At 41.9% G+C, this 23,087-nt stretch overlaps 1 protein-coding gene and 1 pseudogene across 6 annotated transcripts in view; both read left to right on the top strand.

The window, feature by feature from the left end:
- CD84 (CD84 molecule) overlaps positions 1–23,087 on the top strand; it is a 50,937-nt gene that overhangs the window by 11,524 nt on the left and 16,326 nt on the right. For 5 of the 6 annotated variants that reach the window (XR_011487722.1, XM_070467630.1, XM_070467629.1 and 2 more), the window contains exons 2-5: positions 4,008–4,349; positions 20,206–20,457; positions 20,855–20,974; positions 21,799–21,831. Coding sequence is in view for 5 of the 6 variants with exons in the window: in XM_070467630.1 (XP_070323731.1) it covers positions 4,008–4,349; positions 20,206–20,457; positions 20,855–20,974; positions 21,799–21,831 (747 nt within the window). In the remaining variant the exon portion in view is untranslated. Of the gene's footprint in view, positions 1–4,007; positions 4,350–20,205; positions 20,458–20,854; positions 20,975–21,123; positions 21,226–21,798; positions 21,832–23,087 lie in introns of those variants that run through there. The other variant, XM_070467631.1, reaches the window with a different exon arrangement.
- Positions 4,775–4,925, top strand: LOC139035394 (U2 spliceosomal RNA; annotated as a pseudogene).

The raw sequence follows: 23,087 nt of genomic DNA, 5'->3' as shown, positions 1-23,087 counted from the left end.
CATGTGACTCTAACCCTAAAGCATTATTAGTCTTTGTTCTCAAAAACTTTAATAGCTTCCCCTGCCTGTGGTGTAGACTTCAAACTGAGATCTGTCCTAAATCTAAACCTCATTTATATTTCTAGCCTGATTGCTGTCTACTTTGTTAAGCAAATCCATACTTATTCAACCTACATCACACATTGTTCTCTTTCTAAACCTTTATTCAGAACGTGAAGACCTGAGACAAATTCTTCCCCTTTCTATTCAGTAACATTCTTCACTCTTCAAGGTCCTCTTTAAATTCTATTTCCTCCAAGAAGTTTTCTCTAACCACTGCAGATCAAAGTGATCTATCCTTCTTCAAATTCCCATTGTAATTACTGTCTCTATCATTCATTTGAATTTATCATTTACCAGTTCATATTGCAAAGGTGAGTTATGAGTGTGTGTGTGTGTGTGTGTGTGTGTGTGTGTGTGTGTGTATCTTATTTCCCGAACCATATGTGAAATTTTTAAAAAGACAGAGAACTTGTCTTGGTCATAAACTTGCATAGGGCTTTTCGTAGTAAGTCCTTAAGACATTTTTGTGCCACAAATTCTCTCTGAAATTGGGTTTTCTTAAGGTTGCCTCCAACATTAATATAGTGTTTGAGTCCCCTCAGCACCTGGAAAAATAAATATTAGCATTGATTGATATGGAGATTCTTAAAACACCAAAGTCTTTAAGAGAAGAATAAAGGCCACCGAGTGCAGTGGTACTGAAAACTGTCCTTCCATGCTTTACCTGAGTTAGCCCTTAATAATGGTTCTTCATACACTCTTCAGTATGGTCTTGGTGTTACCAAGGTCATCATAGAGATGGACTAGGGAAGTCCTAAAGGGCATATCCTCATTGTTAAGATGAGGATGAGGATGAGAATCAGAAATAACTAGCATTTGTTTTGCCTTGATGGTCAACAAAGAATTTCCACTCACATGTGATTTTTCTGATCACTGATTAGGTAGGAAAATTTTACAGTTACTATTTCCATCCTGTAGATGAAGAAACTGAGACTGAGAAAAGCCTTGTGACTTTATTAAGGTTGACCAGCTCACATGTAGAAATAGCAGCTATGGCTACTCATAGCACCTGTGACTTCATCCTCCCTGCTTTCCTTCACGTGCTGCCGTTTTGTGGCTGCCTCAGACCTCCGTTGGGTGTTCATGGTCATATTACGCTTGTGCAAGCCCTACACTTCTTCTCAGAAAGCCCAGGAGTCTCACCAACAGCACCACAGAACAAAATAGTAAAAGGACTTCCTCTAGCTTAGCTATCTGCCACCCTCACTGCCTTACCCTTTGCTCCCCCAGCACCACTTCCTGAGTGACTCGTGAGAGGAGACAAGATACACTTCAAAAGGCAACACCACCCGCCAACCATCCTGTGACTCCACATCTGCCCTCCTACTAAGATCTCAGCCTTAGCAAACTGCCCACCATTTCCTGGGGTTTGATGAGAAAACCCACCAGAATTATGAGTCTATGGAACCCCCACCTTTTCCATCTTCTCACACTGAACCTGAATCTAAAGAGTGAAATGGAAATTAGGCACAAGGACTTGATATTAAAAAAAAAGAAAAAATACTTGTGAGATCTGGCACCAGGGCCAGCTGTACACTTTGCAGAACCCAGTAGAATATGAAAATATAGGGTCCTTTTACAAGTAATATTAAGAAGTTCATGACAACACAACAGCCTTAAATCAAGTTCAGGTCCTTCTGAGCTCAAGTCTCTGTACCCTGCCCAGGTCACATGTCCAGTCGGGGACATTCAAGGATTCAGGCTGGGACACTACCAGATCTCATCAACACAGTGGCAGAGGTTATCTGGGGAGAATTAATCTTCAAGGAATGGATTTTGATAAACTCTGACTCTTGCTACCAATGACAAGCTGTCTCTCTTTCTGTTCCCCCAGTAGTTGGGTTCCTATTGCTTTTACTGTTTAGTACTCATCATATTGTATTACTGTTCACACGCATGCACATGCATCTTATTCTCTGGGCTCTGAGTTACTCAGAGCTGCCACCATGTCCTATTCATCCCTGAGTGGCACCTGTTTAGTCATGCCCCATTCTTTTGTGATCTGGTGGACTGTAGCCCACCAGGCTCCTCTGTCCATGAGATTTCCCAGGCAAGAATACTGGGGTGGCTTGCCATTTCTTTCTCCAGGGCATCTGCCCTATCCAGGCAGATTCTTTACCACTGAGCCACCTAGGAAGCCCTAGCACCTAATAAATGTTTGTAGATAAGGGTCCTTAGTCTCCTTCTTCCCCCCAGGACCTTGTTACATTTCCATCTGTACTTAGCCCACCCCAACTAAGTCACCAGTCCTTGCCTGGGATATTCCTTCTGAGGGAATATCTTGGATGTTCTGAAAGGAAAGAAGTCCCTGAAAGTAAGCAGTCCCTGGATTGTCCAGAAAGTACTTGGGCTAGAGTGCAAGGGTGGTTATAGTGAGACAGCACCATCAGTTTAAGAAATCGCTTTGCTTTTCTGACACATCACAATGACTTGTATTCTCAGTGACCTTTATTCTTATCCTCTTTATGCCAAGCCCTGAATAAACTTTTAGAGTCATGCTGACCCCACTTATGTGAAAAGTTTTGTTCTGCCCTTTGGGGCTTATATGTAGTCAGTACTCATCTCATCAGAATGGCCCTGTTAGTGTTTATGACTGAAGCTCTTCTTGACTGATCATTGCTTCTGCCTATTGGTTATTAAATGTTTTGAATATCATACATGCTGGCTCAAAACACCCTCTCATACCATATGGCTCAGTGAAAATAACAGAGTAATGAAAGAATAGAAGAAAAGGGAGAAAATAACACCTTATAATTATATTGCCATTCATTTTACAAGCTATGTATTAAATCAGTTTATCTTCATAAGGTAATGGAGGAGAAGAGAACAAAATAAACTTTTTGGCTTTTTTCTACATTAGATTTTCATCCTTCAGGTTTATAGTGAATACTACAATCCCAAAATTATTCCTGGATTCCTAGAATGAATCAAGTCCCTTTCCTATTCTCTCTCAAAGTGCCATAACACTTATCCTATTTGTAGTTACCTTATCAAACTTATTCTCTTCATTTAAGTTCCAGGGAACAGGAATTATGTCTGTTTTCACTCACCATTGTACCCCAGTCTCCTCATATCATGCTTTAAAGAGTAGAGGCTCAACAAGTATTTGTATTATTTTCAAATTAATAAATACTCACTATGAGATCTAGAACAAAGATGTCCTTGAATAAATATGTCCATTCATTCGCAAAAGAATGAATGAATAAACGGACTTTACTTACTTCAGAAGTTGCTCCAAAAGAGCCTAGGCAACACATAGCTGAATTTAATTTATTAATTATCCCACAAATATTTGCTAAGCACTTTCTATGTCTCAGGTACTCATCTACAGACTGGGGTTATAACAGTGAGCAAAAAGAGCCCTCAAAATCACTAACTTGGGGAATATTTACTCCAGAACCTCTAAAGCACTCTCTGCCTATATCCCCTAGGAATAGAGGCATAAATGTAACTCTTTTTTTTGCAAAGACCGTGGCAGCCATCACAAGCTCTCATCCCCAGTTCTTTTACCACTTGGCAATATGACCTTGGGAAAGAAGAGATTTAATATCTTAGACTTCAGAGGTTTAAATATGGATATTTATGGCCTTAATCTCTCAAATTCCATCTAAATCTTAGAATCTAGGTGTCTAGATAAATATGTTTTAATGAAATGGATTGCTTAAAAATTCACTGGGAAAATTATGTTTTGAATGAGAATCTTTTAGAAAATTTAGCCATCATAGCATGTTAAATATATTTAAAGTAAAGTCCAAAAAAAGAAGGGAAAAGATGTCATCAAGAACCTGGATCAGCTGCTCCTCAGGGAGATTCAAGCCTGGAGAGAATAGAGAATTCTAAAAGGAGCAACAGTCAAATAGTTATGGTTTTTTCAAACGTTTATGGTTTTCTATTTATGTTCTCAGGTCTGGAAGCATCTGGAAGCAACACAGACATCTTCACAGTGAATGGGATTCTGGGGGAGTCAGCTACTTTTCCCTTAAATATCCAACCATCACAGAAAGTTACCAGCATTTCTTGGCATTCCAAAACATCTGTTGCTTTCGTAATTCCAGGAAACTTAGGAGCAGAACCCACAGTTACCATAACCCACCAAAATTACCATGAGCGAATAAGTGTCTCGGGTCAGAACTATAACCTGGAGCTCAGAAATCTGAGGATTGAAGACTCAGGGATCTACAATGCTGACATAAATGTAGAGACCTCTAAAACGACCACCACCAGGTCCTACAACCTTCAAGTCTATCGTAAGTTGTGGAAAGAGAGAAGGCTTGTTTTTTTATTTTTACTTTGCAATTTGCTATGTAAAAACACCTTTATTTCTGACAGTAGGGTTCCCTAAATCTTTTCATACTTATAAGTAATTACATAAATATATTGATGCTTATGGAGAGGGTATGGCTTTGCTCGCATTTAGCAATGTACTCTTCCTGTGTACCTTGTTTATCTTTTCTATAAAATGCAAATAATCATACTATTTACTGCCCATAGTTATTGTGAGGCTCAAGTAAGATAGAGTATGCAAAGTGCTTTTAAAAAACCTTTTTTTTTTCCATTTATTTTTATTAGTTGGAGGCTAATTACTTTACATCATTACAGTGGTTTTTGTCATACATTGAAATGAATTAGCCATGGATTTACATGCATTCCCCATCCCGGTCCCCCCTCCCACCTCCCTCTCCACCCGATGGCCTTTTGGCTAAGATCAAGTGTAGTATCTGTTCTTATCAGTTTAAAAAACCCTTTTTATTTTGAAAGAATTATAGAGGCATAGAAAGGTGTAAAGAAATGTATAGGTAGCGTCTGTGTACATTTCACCCATCTTTTCCCAATGGTAACAGCTTACATAACTAGAGTACAATGTCAAAGCCAGGAAATTGGCATTGGTTCAACCTATACAGCTTATTTAGATTTCAGCAATTATATAGGCACACATTTATGTGTATGTGTGAAGTTCTGTACAACTTATTTGCATTAATAGCTTCATGTAACCACTACCATAATCAACAAACAAGTGAACCTATGTCACAAGATTCCTTCATCTTTTACAGTCACTCATTACCCACCCTCTTTCTCCTCCCAAACTCCTGGAAGACATTAATCCATTCTTCATATCTAGGATTATGCTACTTCACAAATGTTACATGGATAGAATCATGCAGCATGCATGCTTTTGAGATTGGCTTTTGTCATTCACCATAATTTCTTTGAGTCATCCTAATTATTGCAACTATCAATAGGTTATATATTTATTGCTGGATAGTATTTCATGGTACAGATGTGCTACTTTGTTTAACCATTCACCTACTGAGGGATATTTTAGTTGTTTCTAGCTTGGTGCTAAATCACTTCAGTCATGTGCAACTGTTTGCAACCCCATGGACTGTAGCCCGCCAGACTTCTCTGTCTGTGGGATTCTCCAGGCAAGAATATAGGAATGGGTTGCTATTTTCTTCTCCAGAAAGCTTCCCAACCCAGGGATCAAATCTGCATCTCTTATGTCTCCTGCATTGGCACCACCTGAGAAGCTATTCTAGTTTGGGGGCAATTTTAAATAAGTTGCTATGAATATTTGTGTACACGTTTCTACATTAAATGACTTTCTGTTTCTTTAAGATAAATGCCCAAGAATTAAATCATATGGTAAATCCATTTTTCTTTTTTTACTTTTTTATGGTGATTAAATATACATAACATTTAACATGTTAATTATTTTTAAGTGTAACACTCAGTGGCATTAAATAGGCTCACACTGTTGTGCAATCATCAACACTCTTCAGAACTTTGTTTTCCCCTTTTAAGTAGATTCTATTTTTTAGAGCAGTTCAAGGTTCATGAAAAATAAGTGCAGGAGTTCCCTTATGCATCCTGCCGCCAACAACAGACCTAGACTCCTACATTATCTATATCTCCCACCAGAGTGATACATTCATTACAATTAATAATGTATGTTGATACATCATTATCAACCAAAGTTCATAGTTTACATTAGGGTTTGCTCTTACTGTTGTACATTCTATGGGTAATGGTATAAGTATAATGATATTTATCCACTGTTATAGTATCATTCAGAATAGTTTCACTGCCTTGAAAACCCTCCATGTTCTGTTTATTCACACCTCCACACCACCCCTGGCAACCACTGATCTTTTTACTGTTTCCATTGTTGTTTAGTCACTAAGTCATATCTGACTTTTTGTGACCGCCATGGACTGCAGCATGCCAGGCTCCTCTGTCCTTCACTGTCTCCCAGAGTTTGCTCAGATTCATGTCTATTGAGTTGGTGATGCTATCTAACCCGCTCATCCTCTGCCACCCTCTTCCCCTTTTGCTTCAATCTTTCCCTGCATCAGGGTTTTTTCAAAGAGGATACTGTCTCCATGGTTTTGCCTTTTTCAGAATATCTAGTTGGAATCACATAGTATGTAACCCTTTCAGGTTGGGTTCTTCCACATTATAAAATACATTTAAGTTCTCTTCATACCTTTTCATGGCTTGATAATGCTCTCCAAAACTTTTGAGCCATTTTTAGTGTTAAAAGTATTGCCAAATCATTTTGTATTCCCATCAAAAATCTATGAATGATTTGGTGTCTCTAGCATTTAATGTTGTCAGTATATTTTATTTTGGCCATTCTGATAAGTGTGTAGTAATATTTCATTTTGGTTTTTAATCTTAATTTCACCAGTAGCTAATGCAAAATGCTTTTAAGAGGTAAAATATTAGTACGGTTATTATCACTAAAATTGAAGTCACTGGCAGGTGTGTGATGTGTTATGCAGTACTATTCAAGATATGGTCTGTATGTGGCAGCATCTTATTGGAAATGCAAACTCTCAGGCCCCAATCCTTACCTTTGGTGGTGAAGCCCAGGAATCTGCATTTTACTATTCTCTCTGGATTATTCCTATGTGTGCTACAGTTAGAAGTGTTCATCTAGAACTGCCCTGTCCCGCATGGCAGTCAGTAGCTACATGTAGCTCTTAAGTATTTGAAACATGATGACTACAAATCGAGATGTGCTGTAAATGTAAAAATACACACTAGATTTTGAAAGGTTGCTGCTATAAGCTGTGAACGACACTGGGAGTCTTAGCCTCTGAAGGAGAAAAATTTGATTCAGGGCCAGTGACAAGGCTTGATCGCTCAGAGCTTTTTGTGTAATACAGTTTTATTAAAGTATAAAAGATACAGAGAAAGCTTCTGACATAGATATCAGAAGGGGACAGAAAGAGTGCCCCCTTGCTGGATTTTAGCAAGGAGTTTTATACCTATTGCTGCTGCTGCTAAGTTGCTTCAGCTATGTCCAACTCTGTGCAACCCCATAGACGGCAGCCCACCAGGCTGCCCCGTCCCTGGGATTCTCCAGGCAAGAAACTGGAGTGGGTTGCCATTTCCTTCTCCAATGCGTGAAAGTGAAATGTGAAAATGAAGTTGCTATTAGCAAGCTGCTAATTAGAGAAAGGAAATGCCTCAAAACTGAGAAAGTTGCACCAGGCACTTCACCCACAACATGCATTTTAAGATAGCATTGGCACAAGGTGGGTTATCCTGGGCCATAATAAAACAATTGACATGAATCTTAAGGAAAGGCAGATTTCCAAGCAAATACATAGTTTCATTAACATAGCTTAAGAGAACATCTCCATAAGAAAAATGCATTGACTAGCTCAAGGTTTGAGAAAAGTTCAAGCGAACCAGGTGTCGTCATGGCAACACAGAATTTTAAAAGAAACCTCCTTTTAATTTTGTACAGAGAAGGAAAGAAAATTTGACACTTACAATTTGTTTCTTCCTGCCGCTGAAAAGAGTGAAAAAAAAAAGCGTCTGACACTTGCAGTCTATTTCCTCCGCTTGGGGACCCCTAACCTTCCTGCCTGTTACCCTCTCAATTTCGAAGTCTTATCATCAAAAAAGAAACCCATAAAATATCTCATTAATTATTTCTATATTGGTTCCATGTTGGATATATTGAGTTAAATAAAATATATTATTACATCACCTGTTTATTTTCATCATTAGAAAACCTTAAATGACATAAGTGAGTAATATTTTTTCAGCACTAATTTCTAGCATAGAGAATATTTGAACCATGTCTCAAGGATTTTACCATCTCATCTGCCCCACAGTAGAAAAACACAGAAATATGGCTAATACAATTCAGGTATATAGTTAGTCCACTAAAATTCAAGCTCCATAAAGGCAGAGACTTGTATATGATGTGTATCACTATATCCCCAGCTCCCATCTTGCTGGGCATACAGTAGGTGCTGTAGAAGTACCTGTTGAATGAAAGAATGAGTTAAGCATAGTAGTTCTCGGTCCTAATACAATGTCTGGCGATTGTAACTGCCCAATTAATATAGCATAATTGAAAGAACCATACCCAAGTTGGACACTTCAGAAAATATCTGACTCATTCAAGACCTTTGCTTGTGAAAATAAAGAGGGCATTCAATTTTATGATATTTGTTTTCATCCCTTTATATGTTTAGTTTTACCCACTCAGTCTAGATGTTTTACAAACTGTAGTTAAGGCAGACTGCTGTAAAATCTTAGAGAATTCCCATACAAAAAATCTGTGCTTTTGGAGTAGTAAGTTTAGAAGACAAAGAGAGAAAAACTGACATTTCCTGGACACTACTTGTCTGACATTCTACTAATTTTTAAAATACATAAAGATTATACATATTTAGGCAACATATGCACAAAAGAAAATACAGTGAAATACAACTCTCCCTTCTCAGGGGCAGCCACTGTTGTCAGGTTATTTTGCCTCTTTAATAGAAAATTAAAGTACATATAAGCATAAATAGAGTAATGGTAGATAGACAAATTGATGGATAGTAGAGTGATCTATCTGCGTAATAACTCATTTAATCCTCTCAATCACCCTAGCTAGAGAAATTTGTTGTCCCCACGTTATAATTGAGGGAGCTGAAGCTCAGTACCACTGGATACCTTCTCCACAATTTCATAGTTAGAGAAGAGTGGAGCCTGAGTTCTGAAGCTGGTCTCCAAAGGCCTTCCCACTCTTTGACTTAGAAAGATGAAGGCCTGTCAGCCACAACTCTGATCTTCACTGCCCATCGGATTTGTGTAGGATCTGTTGGGGGAGTGTGTAATTTCCTCAGTTCTGTCTCACTGCAGCAAAGATTTGAAATGGCAGACCATGTTCAACATGGAAGAAGGCTACAAAGACCAGAGAACTAAATGCAACCTGTGATTCTAAACTGGATTCTTTTGCTATAAAAGCCATTATTGGGGCAATTGACAAAACTTAAATAATAAAACGATTAGATAAAAGTAATATATTTGATTTAATTTTCTGATTTTGATCATCACATCGTGGCTATACATGGAATGTCTTTGTAGGGAACAGACTCTAGAGTATTCAGGTGTAATGGGGCATTAGGTCAAAAACTTAAAATTAAATCATTCAGGGAGAAAAGGTTTTGGTTTACTTTTTTAAAAATATAGTTCCAACTTTTCTGTAAATTTTTAATGATTTCAAAATAAAATTTGATAATTTTTATATGAAAAAAAAAAGAAATGGCAGACCCGTGTTACAGCTCAGTTACAGCTCAGTTTTATTTGGCAGTCAAAGGATAGTACACCCTCAAGGTGTAAAGGTGGGCTAACCCAAAAGGAGAGAGGCTCAATCTTGGCTCTTCTTTTTAAATGTTTTGTCTCCTCCCCCTGAGCCTGCTCTGTGTAGGCTAGACAGGAATGCTGTTTGTTTCATCTGAGGTTCTCACTTCAGTCCTCAGATTTTCTTTTGTTCCATTTTTGTGGGCTTTTCCATTTCTTTGTCTTTTAGCCACCACCATTTTGGACTCCTTTTCCCTATTCTAACTACCTAACATTCCCCCCTCAAGAGGTGGGAGGCCCAATTCTTCATGAATAGGGGTGTTGAGGTCTCTCTGGCTACTTCCTGCTGAGCTGGGACAGCAAGGGGCAATGAGCCTCCCCCTCTTGCTTATCGCAATCCTCAGAGTACTTATAGCAGTGTCCATCTAAGGGTGAGTGATATTTCCCGTGGTCGGGTGTAGTTTCATATATCCTTGTTGAACTGGCACTGCATGTTGTAGCTTGTTGACCTGGGCAGAGATAAAATGGATTAGACAATTAATACACGGAGCAATCATAAGCAGCATCAAATGGTGATAACAGGGATTAGTAGGGGCACTAGCCAATTCCAAATCCTCCCTCACCAGGAGAAGGATCCCCAAGGAGAGATTGTAGCCACCCCGAGAACTCTCCAGCTCGTTCTTTGAGATCCCATAGGATCTGAATGTTTTTCTTGAGCACTGTGAGACTTTCTTTAACTTGACTGGTGGTATTTACCCAGAAACAACACATTTCATTCAAGATGGCTCAAGTGCCTCCTTGTTCAGGGATCAGGAGATCTATCTCCTGCCTGTTTTGGAGTACAGTCCCTAGCAAGCTGTGTTGGCTCTTAAGAGGTGTCCTGAGAAATCTTATCCTCAGAACATAATTTTGGGGGTGTTCGTTAGAATGGCACTCATTTGTAGTCTGAATAGATATGTGAGATCTCCCAGGGGCTCACAGGTGTATTGAGTGTCCTCTTCTGTTTTATTCCACATGGCTTGACTCATGAGTAGTGAATCCAGGAGTCATGTCCTGGTACCTTGACTGCTGTGAGGGTAGAAAGTATTACAGGGTAGGGGCCCTTCCATGTGGGCTGGAGTTGAGCCTTTGGGGACCCATCTTTCCAGACTTTAATTAGGACTTGAGTCCCCTGAAGTTTATAGTGGTGGCTCTTTAGAATCTTTTGGGTCCTGGTTGACACCCCACAAGCACATATTTTGTTGGAACTGCCCAGTGGCCATGGAGGGTCTGAGCCTCTGGATCTAGGAAGAGGTCATTGACATAAACAAAAGGTCTCCCATATAGCAGCATCTCATAAGGACTAAAACCAACCTGTTCCTTAGGGGCAATAGAGGTGCGGAGGAGAGCTCTTGGTAAAGCCTCCTTCCATCCCAGGGAGGTGTCCTGGGTTGTTATCTTTTTTATCGCTGATTTTAAGAATTGGTTGGCTCTTTCTACTTTTCCTGAAGACTGAGGCCTTCAGGCACAATGGAGATAATAAGTAATGCCCAATGCTTTAGAGACCCCTTGGGTGACCTTAGAAGTAAATGATGTCCCATTGTTACTGTGTGATGGCTTGGGCAGGCCAAATCTCAGAACAATTTCGTGGAGCAGTTTTTTAACCATCTCCTTGGCCTTCTCAGTCTGGGTGGGAAAACCTTCAATCTATCCTGCGAATGTATCTATCATGGCTAGTAGGGTGAAGTCCATCTGCCAGTCCTCTCCTGGGTAGGTCCCACACTGTTGGACAGGTTGGGCCAGCTGGAGTCTTCGAGCTCCTGGGGGTTGTTTAATTGGCAAGTGGGACAAGAGGAGACCACTCTTCTTACAGTTGTTTGGAGCCCTGTTCCTCTGAAGGACCTTTCTAGTAATCTTTGGAGGGCCTGCTCCCCTAAATGAGTGGTGGCATGTAAGGAGTTAACCAACTTCCATTGGAGGTTCCCAGGCAGAAAAAGGAGTCTCTACTTTTGGAACCACCCCATATGATCTTCTTGAAAGCCCTCGCTCTTAGCTTTAAGAGTCTCACCTTCAGTATATGAAGGAGTTTCTGGCAATCTAATCTAGAAATTAGTCTGTGGAACTAAGGTGGCAACCCCTATTAGGTCATGGTTCTGCAACACTGCCCTCTTAGCTGCCTGATCAGCTGCTTGGTTCCCTTGTGCCACTTCCGTGCTCCCTTTCTGGTGTCCTTTACAGCAGGAGACTGAAACCTCAGTGAGCAGATGGACTGCCTCCAAGAGTCTAAGAATTTGGTCACCATATTTGATTGGGGACCCTCAAGTGGTCAAGTGGCCCCTTTCTTTCCAAATAGCAGCACGCGCATGTAGCACCAGAAAGGCATACTTGGAGTCAGTGTAAATGGCTACTCTTTTTCCTTTTCCAGGTCTAAATCTCAAGCCAGGGCTATAGGCTCAGCCAATTGGGCTGAAGTACCTGTTGGAAAATATTTAGCCTCTATGGTCTCAAAATTGGAAACTACTGCATATCCGGCTCTTCCTTTTCCATCCAAGACAAAGCTGCTTCCATCAGTGTACCAGATTTCCTCAGGATTGGTCAGAGGCTATTCCAACAATCCCTCTCAGGGTTTTGTCCAGTGACCATTGGACAAGGTTTATAGACAAGAGTGAAAGGGGAGAGAGCCCTTGGGGGTAGGCAGGAGGGTAGCTTGATTTAGAACCTCATAAGGGGATATAGTCAGGCCTCGATTTTCCATCAGCACTACTTAATATCTGAGGATCCTTTGATCAGACATCCATAAATGGCCTCTCCCATTCAGGGGTTGTTTCACTAAGTGGCTGGTAAAAGTAGTTAGTCTGCCCCCAAAAGAGAGTTTTAAAAAATCTTCTATCAGGACTGCAATAGCAGCAAGATTTCGAAGGCAGGGAGGCCAGCCTTGGGCAGTTGGGTGAAGCCTCTTGGATAAGTAAGCTACAAGCTGGGGCTCAGATCCCAACCTTTGAGTTAACACTCCCAAGGCTAGTCCTTCGTTTTCATGGGCATATAGGTGGAATGCTTTTTCTGGGTCTGGCAATCTCAAGGGTGTTCTTGAGTTAAGGCTTGTTTTAGTGTATCCTCTGCCTCCTTTTGAGGATTTCCCCACATCAATGGAATTAAATCATCCTGTCCCTTCAAGCTTTCATATAAGGACTGGGCACTTAGACCATAATTAGGTATCCAGATTCTACAATACCCGGTTAGCCCCAGGAAAGCTCAAGTTGTTTTCGAGTCGTGGGGGCGGGCAACTGGAGGATTCCTTGTACCCGATCAGAGGACAGCCTCCTGGACTCGTGTGTAATCTGAACTCTCAGGTAGGTGACCTTTGTCTTGACCATCTGTGCCTAGCACGGGAGACTTTACATCCCCTCTCTGCCAAAAGCTTAGAATCTGAATTGCATGTTGTTGGGCATTTTTCTCATCTGGAGAGCAGATAGTAGGTCATCTACATATTGTAATATTTTCCCAAAGGTCCCAGAATCAGATCTAGGAGGTCTCTGGCTCAGAGCCTGCCCAAACAAATGAGGGCTATCTCTGAACCTCTGAGGTAATACTGTCCAAGTCATCTGTTGGTGTTTTTCTCCTGGAGCCTCCCACTAGAAGGCAAAAAGATATTGGGATTCTTTAACCAGTGGTATGCAAAATAATGCATCCTTAAGACCCAGGACTGTAAACCACTTGGCAATGGGTGGGATTTCTCCCAAGATAACATAGGGATTGGGTACTGTGGGATGGAGGGGGAATACAGCTTCATTTATGATCCACAGATCTTGAACCATTCACCAGTTCCCATCCTTTTTCTTTACAGGGAGGATTGGGGTGTTACATGGTGAATTGGTGAGGACCAATGGCCCGCAGGCAAGGAATTTTATTAGAGACTGTAGTCCTTCCCAAGCTTCTCTTCTGAGGGGGTATTGTTTCCGGTTTGGAAGCCAAGTGGGATCTTGGAGGACAATGAGGACCAGTTCAGCTTGGTGGGCTTGCACAAGAGTCCCCTTGTCCCAAACCTGGAGGTTAATTTTGTCCTCCCATAGTTTTTTGTCCTCCCTATTGGAGAGGGTATATTGGGTTCCTCAGTAGTAACCAGAAGCTGTAGAAAAGCTTCCCTTCACAAGGATGGCCCTGTTTAGTGAGTTTATCTCTTCCCAATAAGGGAGTAGGACACTCAGGGACCACCAGAAACTGGTGGGAAAATATTTGTCCATCCCAGCAACAAAGAAGTGCTCAGGTGAATCTTTTTGTAATTGTTTTTCCTGTAGCACCCAAAATGGTACAGGTTTGGGAGGAGAAGGCTCCGGAGTAGGAGGTCAGGACAGAGTAGGTAGCCCCTGTGTCAACCAAGAAATTCTCAGACCTACCTGCCACATCCAGTTGCACCCTTGGCTCCAGCCCCGTGATGATTTTCTGTGACAGGCGGGCTGGCTGGAGTGGGCCACTTCAGTCCTATTGAACCATCAGGAGGGAAGGCTTGGCACTTGACCTTGAGGCTCTTGGGTCCCAAGGGCAGAGTGCCACTCAGTGTCCCAATAGATGTCATTTGTAGCAAGCCATTTAGGAGACTTGTCATGATTTGGACACTCTTTGGCTCAATGTCCCACCTGTCTACAGATTAGGCCTTTGCCTTGTGCCTTGTCCTTTAAGGACTCAGGGTTTGCCATAATGCTTCCATGGAGGATGGCCAGCATCCGGGTATGCCTTGTCTCTTTTCTTTTCTCCCTTTCCTCAGCCTTGGCATCTCTCTCATGTTTTCTGTTATAAAAGGTACTGGTGGCTGTCTGGACCATCCCATCTAAAGAAGCAGAAGGGTCCTACTGCTGTAGCAGTTGTAACTTTATCCTAATATCTGATGCACATTGGGACAGGAATTTGTCCTTTAAAATCACCTGTTTCTTGTAAGAGTCTAAGTCCAGATTGGTAAACTTTTGGAGGGCCTCTTTTAGCCTTTCCAGAAAGGCAGTGGGGTTCTCATTGGACTCCTGAGTTATTGCTGAGACCCAGACATAGTTGATTACTTTTTGCTGGGCTGCTTTTAGTCTTGCCTTTACACAGATCAGAAAATGATCCCTTGCCCAGATGTGCTCAGGGTCATTATAATTCCAGTTAGGATCTGAGGAGGGGACTGCAGTTTCTCCAACTGGTTATTTATTGCTTGACTTGTTGCAGCCCTGCAGCATACCCTCAGGCTTCCTTTATGACCCTAGCATACTCAGGGTCAGACAAAATTTGACTCAATATGACCATGATGTCCTTTCACGTCAAGTCAAAGGCCAAGGTAATGTGTTGGAATGTATCTGTATATTTGCCTGGGCCATCTGGATAGCTTCCCAGGTCTTGTTTTATCTGTCTTAGTTCTAAGTGGGAGAAGAACTTATGGACCCAGGTTGGTCCAAATTCTCCTCCAGTTTCAACTAAGGGACATACTTGAGTTGGCTTTTGTGGAGGCGGTGCTCCCAGATATGGGGGCACATTTGGATACAAGGAAAGAGCACCAGGCAACTCGGGAGCCATGGGAGGTGAGCCTTCATGGGAGGCTTCCTTCTCTTGGTTGTCTGATGCCTAACACCATTTGCCTCTCAGTTTTAGGGCATACAACAATCTCATACTTAAGACAGAGTTCCTTCATATCTCTTAGATGGAAGAAAATTTGGACATAGGGGATCTCTGTCTATTTCCCTTGTCTTTTGTAGACAAGTTAGACACTAAGTCTAACTGCAGGATGGTATTGTAGTTAAAACTCCCATCCTCAGGCCAGTGTTCCTTATTCCCCAGAGGATACTGTGGCCACGCAGTGGCGCAAATGAATTTTAAGCAACTTTTTCTTAGAGAATCAAACAACTTTCAGTTATCAAGGATGCATCTCAAGGGCACCTGTCAGGAAGTTGATTGGTCATTTCCTATCTGAAAGACAATGATGACAGGGAGGAAAAGAAAAAAGGAGAAGAAACTAATAGACCTTCTTCTATTTTTATGGGTAGACTTCCTTAGGGGTGAGTCTTTCTGAAGATTAGCCTACCCAGTACTGTTGCAATCTGAAAGCCAAGGGTCAAGGGGCTCAAACCCTAGGGAGTTTGAGGCTTGACAATCTCCTAGAGATCAAATCCCCAGGCAGGTTGAGGCATGACAACCTCCCGAAGACCAGATCCCTGGGCAGGTCAAAGCAGGTCAACCTCCTGGGACCCCAGGTTGGAGTTGGGCATCCTCAAGGTCTCCAGCATGACTAGTGCTGGGTAGGATTAAAGGGCTGTAATGTTAACTCATTGCTGCTTTTTCCACCATGGATGGGAATAGATAACATGATGTAAAGCATCCCAAGCCTGTGCCCTGAGACTGGGAACCTGTTGAAACAGCCTTAAACCTTATCCTCTCATTGCTCTAAGGGAATGTAAGTCACTGATTTCTACCCCTAGTCTTCCATAAGAGTAGTTTAGGGTGTCTCCAATGGTAAACATTTCATTGTCATAGGCCCACTTTAGGTAATAACAGAAGTAATGGCAAAGGAGAGGGTTATCTGGTCCTGTTAGGGGCATTAAGAGTATTTCAATAATAAGCTGGGTGGAGAAATGTTGCCTACAGGGGGCAGGGTCCTGGTTGCAGGAGTTAGTAAGTGACTTAAGAACAAATTGATAAGAGGCAACAGACCACAAAAGTGGAGTGGAGGTTTGATCCGGGGTTATGTTTGTAACTTTAGGAGAAGGGTGGTAAGGGTTTGGGCCCAAACGGCTTGCGGGGTTCATTCCCAAAGTGGCAAACATTGTCCCTGGAAGCCCAGTTGCTCTTGAAGGGATGCCATAGCAGACATTGTGGACCTGTCATCCACCCTAGCAGGTTCACTGAGAGGCACTGTTGATACACACATTGTAGGAAATATGGAAGATGAAGGTCTGAATATCTAGACGAATTAGATATTATATAGTACTTCCCTCCCAAGGGCCAGCTATTTTCTGGTTGTCCCTCCAGAAGATTGTAGAGGCAACATTGTGGGCCTGTAAGGGGCTCAAGAAAAGAGTATGAAACAGGAGGGAAGGGGCCAGGGCACAACTTTGAAAAATGACATAGCCCAAGGGCATAGGCATAACATCAAATGGGTCCAAGATGGCAGACAAATCAAATTCAACTAGACCTTGATCCTCAATCTGCAAGCTAAATGACACACCCAGAGGTGCCATGACAGTTCCAAGGCACTATCAAAAGACCAAGGAGTGGGTGATTCCCCAATTGTTGGAATGATCCTCCCGCCCATTAGCATATGACATCACCCAGCTCACAAAAACTAACCACACATTTCATGGCCGACATATTTACCCTCTGTGATGTCACACATTCTGTGGCCTGTGCTTCTCTCTGAATCCAAACAAATCTACCTCTTACCTATCACTGTGTCTCTCACTGATTTTTTTCAGGAACCTGAGCTTCATTAGGTCCTGCCATGTGGGTTTGAGTCCCAATCTTAGGTAAACAGTTTCAAACAACTTTTTGAGATGGAAAGATGATGGTCTGCCCAATATTTTGTAAGCAGTGTCACAGATGGAGACAGAAGCTGAAGAATGGGAGAAAAAGCAGTGGGAAAAGTGTGCCGAGGAACCCCCTTCATTGCCTGTCAGAAAAACTGCTAAATGCCTGACTTGTACCCATAGTTTTCATTGGCCTGATCCTTGGCACAGAGAAGATTAATGACAGAATAACCCTCACCCATTTGGGCAACAGCTACTAAGGCATAGCAGATAGTGGAGCCTTCAGGACACCCTGGGAAGTAGCCCATGCCAGAGTCCCTCAACTGCACCCACTACTGCTCACCTGTTCACAGGGGGTTCAAGGAAACAAGGAATCAGATATTGTAAAGGAATTAAGATTTGTTAGTCATATGTCCTTCCAGCCACTGGGGCGAGGACCTCTTAACTGGAGGTCTTCTGGAACCTGAGACTGAGCCGTGTGAACTTTTCTGCTGAGTTTGTTTTTGCTGTCCCTGTTTTCAGCATGCTAGGCTTCTTGTTACTTCCATTGGGCTGGGTTTCCTTGGCATTCAGCTTCCACCACGTGAGCTTTTGCCAAGCTGGGCTTCTGCTGTGCTTGATCTCTGCCTCATTGGGGGTGAGCTGAGGTTGTTTCAGCCAGGCTACATCCAAGTTATGGCACCAGATATGTTGTCAGGGGAGTGTGTAATTTCCTCGATTCTGTCTCACTAGCAAAGATTTGAAATGGTGGACAAGTGTTATAGCTCGGTTACGGCTCAGTTTTATCTGGCAAACAAAAGATAGTGCACCCTCGAGGTGTGAGGACAGGCTGACCCAAAAGGAGAGAGGCTCAATCTTGGCTCCTCTTTTTGTATGTTTTGTCTCCTCCCCCTGAGCCTGCCCTATGTAAATTGGGCTAGCCCAGAAGGCTGTTTGTTTCACATGAGGTTCTCAGTCTGGTCCTCAGATTTTCTTTTCTTCCATTTTTGTGGGCTTTTTCCTTTCTTTGTCTTTTAGCCACCACCATTTTGGACTTATTTTTCCTATTCTAACTACCTAACAGTAACATGTCTTTGCCTGTTGAGAAAAATGAGATGGAATCCTACTTTCACCACTATCCACCACCTTAACATTCACACACACACACAAAAAAAAAATTCTTTCTAAAAACAAGTGAACAACAAGCCGAGACTTAAAACACTGTTGTTAATCAAGTTTCTGAGGAAACACACAATTTGGTTCCTTTTTCACTATGCATATCTGTGTCTACCACTGTTACAAGGTAGTAACAAGGTCTTTACTCCAAGCTTATTTAGAAGCTTTTTTGCCAAGTCATCTCGAATTCTGAGCTGGAATGTTCCCCTCTAAGAGACTCTTCCTGGAAGAGAGCATGGCAACCCACTCCAGTATCCTTGCCTGGAGAGTCCCATGGACAGAGAAACCTGCTGGGCTACAGTCCACAGGGTCACAAAGAGTGCAAGCGTGCACAAGAGACTTAAAACCAGAGTTTTTGGTTAGGTTGGAATCAAAGCATTGACAGCTCCTACTTCCCATTTTGTAAATCCTCACAGGTACAAACAAATGGTTTCTATCTCTACACTGCCAAATTTATTGCTTTTACAGACTCCACGTTAATTAGAAAGTTATGTGCCAGTTCCTTCCTCTATTCCCTCCCTCACATGGCAATAGTGGAGGGGCAAACCTCATCACAGCAGATTTGCCAAGAATGAACTAAACTTATAAACTCTGAATATGGTCCTTTTCTTATCTCCTGGCAAAGGAGCTTTCCTGTACTTCTTCCAGTTCCAGATCTAGTTATTGCATCAACTTATATATATAATTGGTTTTTTTTAATCCTTTACACCTAAAACTTTTATCATTTACCTTTTAATTGCTTTAGTAAAAATATTTTTTGAAATTAACTTTTAAAGAAGTTTGAACTTTTCATCATGGGCACTTTAAAACAAAATAAATGAAAAAAGAAAGTACATATTCACCAGAAAACAGAGCTGAACAAAAATGTTTAAAGATTGTTTTATACAGTGGGGTGCTGATAAATTTTCAACTAGTTCTTGATGATGTGTGTGTCTGTATACACACACTGTAAGCTGTATTGACATAAAGGAGATGTGGCACACAATTGTACAAGTGATAATGTACAATAGTCTTTATTGTAAATTCCATATAGCCAATTGTTCTCACAGAATGCTTTTACTGGTTTTCACTGAGCATTTATATCCCTAGCCAACATATGGTTGCAACTGATGAATGAACCAACGTGAAAATGGATAAACACAATCAACATAAATATTGGTTGATATTTTAAGTTTACTAATAAGAAAAAGGTGATTCAGCAAAGACACATGTATTGGAACTTCATTTGTTCATCAATGATATGAGCAACTTCTTTGCTGAACTGGATAATGGTTCTCAAATTCTGGAGGAATATTTCTGACCTTTTGTGTGCTATTCACAATGTAAAGTCTTCAGTTTTGTTTGTTTGTTTGTTTAATCTGCTTTAGAAGCCTTTCCTCCATTGCTTTCTTAAGTCTGGAGTGACAATCAGGAAAGCAATAAATCAAGCCCTAGTTTGTAGCATTTACCAATTCCTTTGATGTAAATACTTCCACTATGGCTGATTTTAAGTCATGCAGAGTTGGGAAGACTTTTTACATCATTACAAGGGATAAATATGATAGATATAAATAACTCCTAGAGCATAGATAAGAGTAAATTAGTACTTCCCTATTGGTCTAATGATTAAGATTCCACACTTTTACCACAGGGGACATGGGTTTGATCCCTGGCTGGGAAACTAAGATCCCTTATGTCACTGCCAAAAAAACAAATAAAAAAGTAAATTGTCCAAAAAAATTAGAAAGTGATGAGTTTCAAGGATTTATTAGCTTTGTTATTAATAAAATGTATTTCACTGTAAGTTTTTAACAAACCTCATGAAAATGTCTGAAAATTTAATAGTTGACTCCCTCAGGCTGATATAGGTCATCTCCAGCTTACCGCTGGCTCATGTGTTATCTCCTCACAGGTCGTCTTGGGAAGCCAAAAATTACGCAGAGTTTCATGACATCTGTGAACAGCACCTGTAATGTCACACTGACGTGCTCTGTGGATAAAGAAGAAAAGAATGTGACATACAGTTGGAGTCCACGAGGGGAAGAGGGCAATGTCCTTCAAATCTTCCGGACCCCTGACAACCAAGAGGAGACTTACACATGCACAGCATGGAATCCCGTCAGCAACAATTCTGACTCCATCTCTGCCCAGCAGCTCTGTGCAGGTAACCAAGCATCTCTGTCCATCTCTCCTGGAGTCTCAAAATTCACTCTGACCTGCTGCAAGGTCTGAATCTGGCCCCAGTTCTCCAGAAGAAGGTGCCTTCGTTCTGCCATGGCTGGACCCAAGGTGCTTCTCCTCCCAGTAAGCCCCAGAAAAGAGTCCAAAGCCTTTTGGGAGATGCCAGGCATTTCAGGGTATTCTGAGGCAGTTCCCACTCAGCTGCCTGATTCAGTTTCTGATCTTGAACTTTAATAGTGGGAAGTACAGTTTTCCTTGTAGATTTGGCAGCCCCCTGGAGGGCACCTAGTATGGATAGTGCTCTTGAATGTGGACAAGCTTGCCTAACCTCTCTAGCCCATCTCCTGAGAGTTAAGTCTCATTGCATCTTCTGTTTTCAGACATCACAATGAGCCCCCATACTCGCCGCACTGGATTGATGAGTGGGCTGGCTGTGCTTTCTCTGCTTATAATCATTCTGCCCTCAGTGGTTTTGTTCCTTTTGTGCAAGAGAAGAGAAGGTAGGATTTTCTCACAAGGTAAAATGTAGAAATGTACCTTCGTTTTTCCTGGGACTGAAGTCAGTTATCCAAGGTGGGGTGGAAATGTCCTTTGTTCCAGGGAATTAGTCTTTCTAGAATCCTCAGTGACCCATCTTACCATCTCCTAGAAAGATGACCCCGATTACTGTATTACATTACCCTGAATGGTCTTCCAAACATGTTTCTGGGATCAGCAGGATGCCATGGGTCCAGAACTTGAGTCCAAGTTTAAGTGAGTAAGTAACTGTTAATCGCTTAGTCATGTCTGACTCTTTGCAATCCCATGGACTGTAGCCTGCCAGGCTCCTCTGTCTATGAAACTCTCCAGGCAAGAATACTGGAGTGGGTTGCCATTTCCTTCTCCAGGTCTCCTGTAGGAGAAATTAGAATTGGACACCTCAAGTCAAAAAGAGCCCCAGGTTCAAGTTTAGCACTGCCATTAACAGACTGTGCTCCATGGGGCACATGTATTTACCTCCCTGACTCAGTGTTCTCACACGTGAAATAAGATTTGGACTAAGTCTCCAACTTCCAAGTCCACCAAAACTGTGACTTTTGAAATGTCATTGAGGGACAAGTACCAGTTGTCACTAGATCCCTTTGGGTGCCTCTGGATCATCCTGTAATTGTAACCATTCTAAACTCAGAAAACCTGATCTTGGGCCCTAGGGGGGTTCACCCTCCTCTTCCTCTGTGTTCACTCAAAATCTTCCTTTCCCACCCATCGTAATAGCAACCCTGGGTGTAGAGAGGCTCTACCTTTGATTCCATGTTCCTGACTCTCTTTTGGTCTGATTCCTCAGGTTCCTTCTTGAAGAAGTTCAGTAAGAACCCTGGTAAGTTCTCAACCACTAGTTTCCCTGGATGACAATTGCAAGAGATGAGTTCACAGCAGAGTGATGAAGCTTAAGCTTGTACTTTGCAGACAGTCTGGGGTGAAGGTCCCAGCTTGACCATTTATCTGCTACCAATTATTTTATCACTGTCTTGGTTTTCCCAGTTGTAAAATACACATAAAACCAGGATGTGCAGCATATACTTACTAAACAGATTTAATGAATTACACATAAAATACTTGGCCCAGTGCCTGGTACATTGTGAGTACTCAGTGTTAGATACTATCCTTTCAATTGATACACCTGGGCTTGGAACAGAAGGAGGCATTCTGGGGGAAGAGAGTTTGTAATGTGAACTGAAACTCAAGTAGTCTCTTGATGGGGAGAAGTCACACAGCCTCCTCAGGCCATAGGTGATCTTCAGGGCTCCTCAAAGAGGCATTTGTCCTCAATCCCTCACAGCCTTGTTGCAGAGAATAAGGCCTATTTTTTCATCTGCAAATGAAATAAGAGAGAGCACTGAATCTGGTTCACTCACCAAGTCTGAGGCAGGGACTGGGACAGAACTAAACTCTGAAACACTAGATCCCTGTAATAATAGCACTCAGCCCAGACCTGTTGTCTGCAGATATGTTGGTGCTTTGCAATATGAAGGCCCTGAATTCTGGCTATCTGTTTTCAACTTGACCCTCAAATGTTCTGCATTAGGAGCAAAGAAAAGCAGTACAATGAGAGAAATGCCTCTATTTGTCCATGAATTCTTAAAACATTAGTCGCTCAGTTGTGTCCGACTTTTTTCGATCCTGTGGCCTGCAGCCAACAGGTTCTTCTGACCATGGAATTCTTCAGGCTAGAATACTATAGTGGGTAGCCATTCCCTTCTCCAGGGGATCTTCCCAAACCACAGACTGAACCCTGGTCTCCCCTTGTAGCTCAGCTAGTAAAGAATCCACCTGAAATACAGGAGATTCCAGTTGTATTCCGGGGTTGGGAAAATCCCCTGGAGAAGGGAATAAGCTACCCACTCCAGTATTCTTGGACTTCCCTGGTGGCTCAGATGGTAAAGAATCTGCTTGCAATGTGGGAGACTTGGGTTCGATCCCTGGGTTGGGAAGATCCCTCGGACAAGGGCATGGCAACCCACTCCAGTATTCTTGCCTGGAGAATTCCAAGGACACAGAAGCCTGGCAGGCTACAGTTCATGGGGTCGCAAAGAGTCAGACATGACTAAGCCCAGCACAGTTCCCACATTGCGG

The sequence above is a fragment of the Odocoileus virginianus genome, chromosome 5, assembly GCF_023699985.2.
Source record: "Odocoileus virginianus isolate 20LAN1187 ecotype Illinois chromosome 5, Ovbor_1.2, whole genome shotgun sequence".
NCBI lineage: Eukaryota > Metazoa > Chordata > Mammalia > Artiodactyla > Cervidae > Odocoileus > Odocoileus virginianus.
This window is presented reverse-complemented; position numbering and strand designations above follow the sequence as displayed.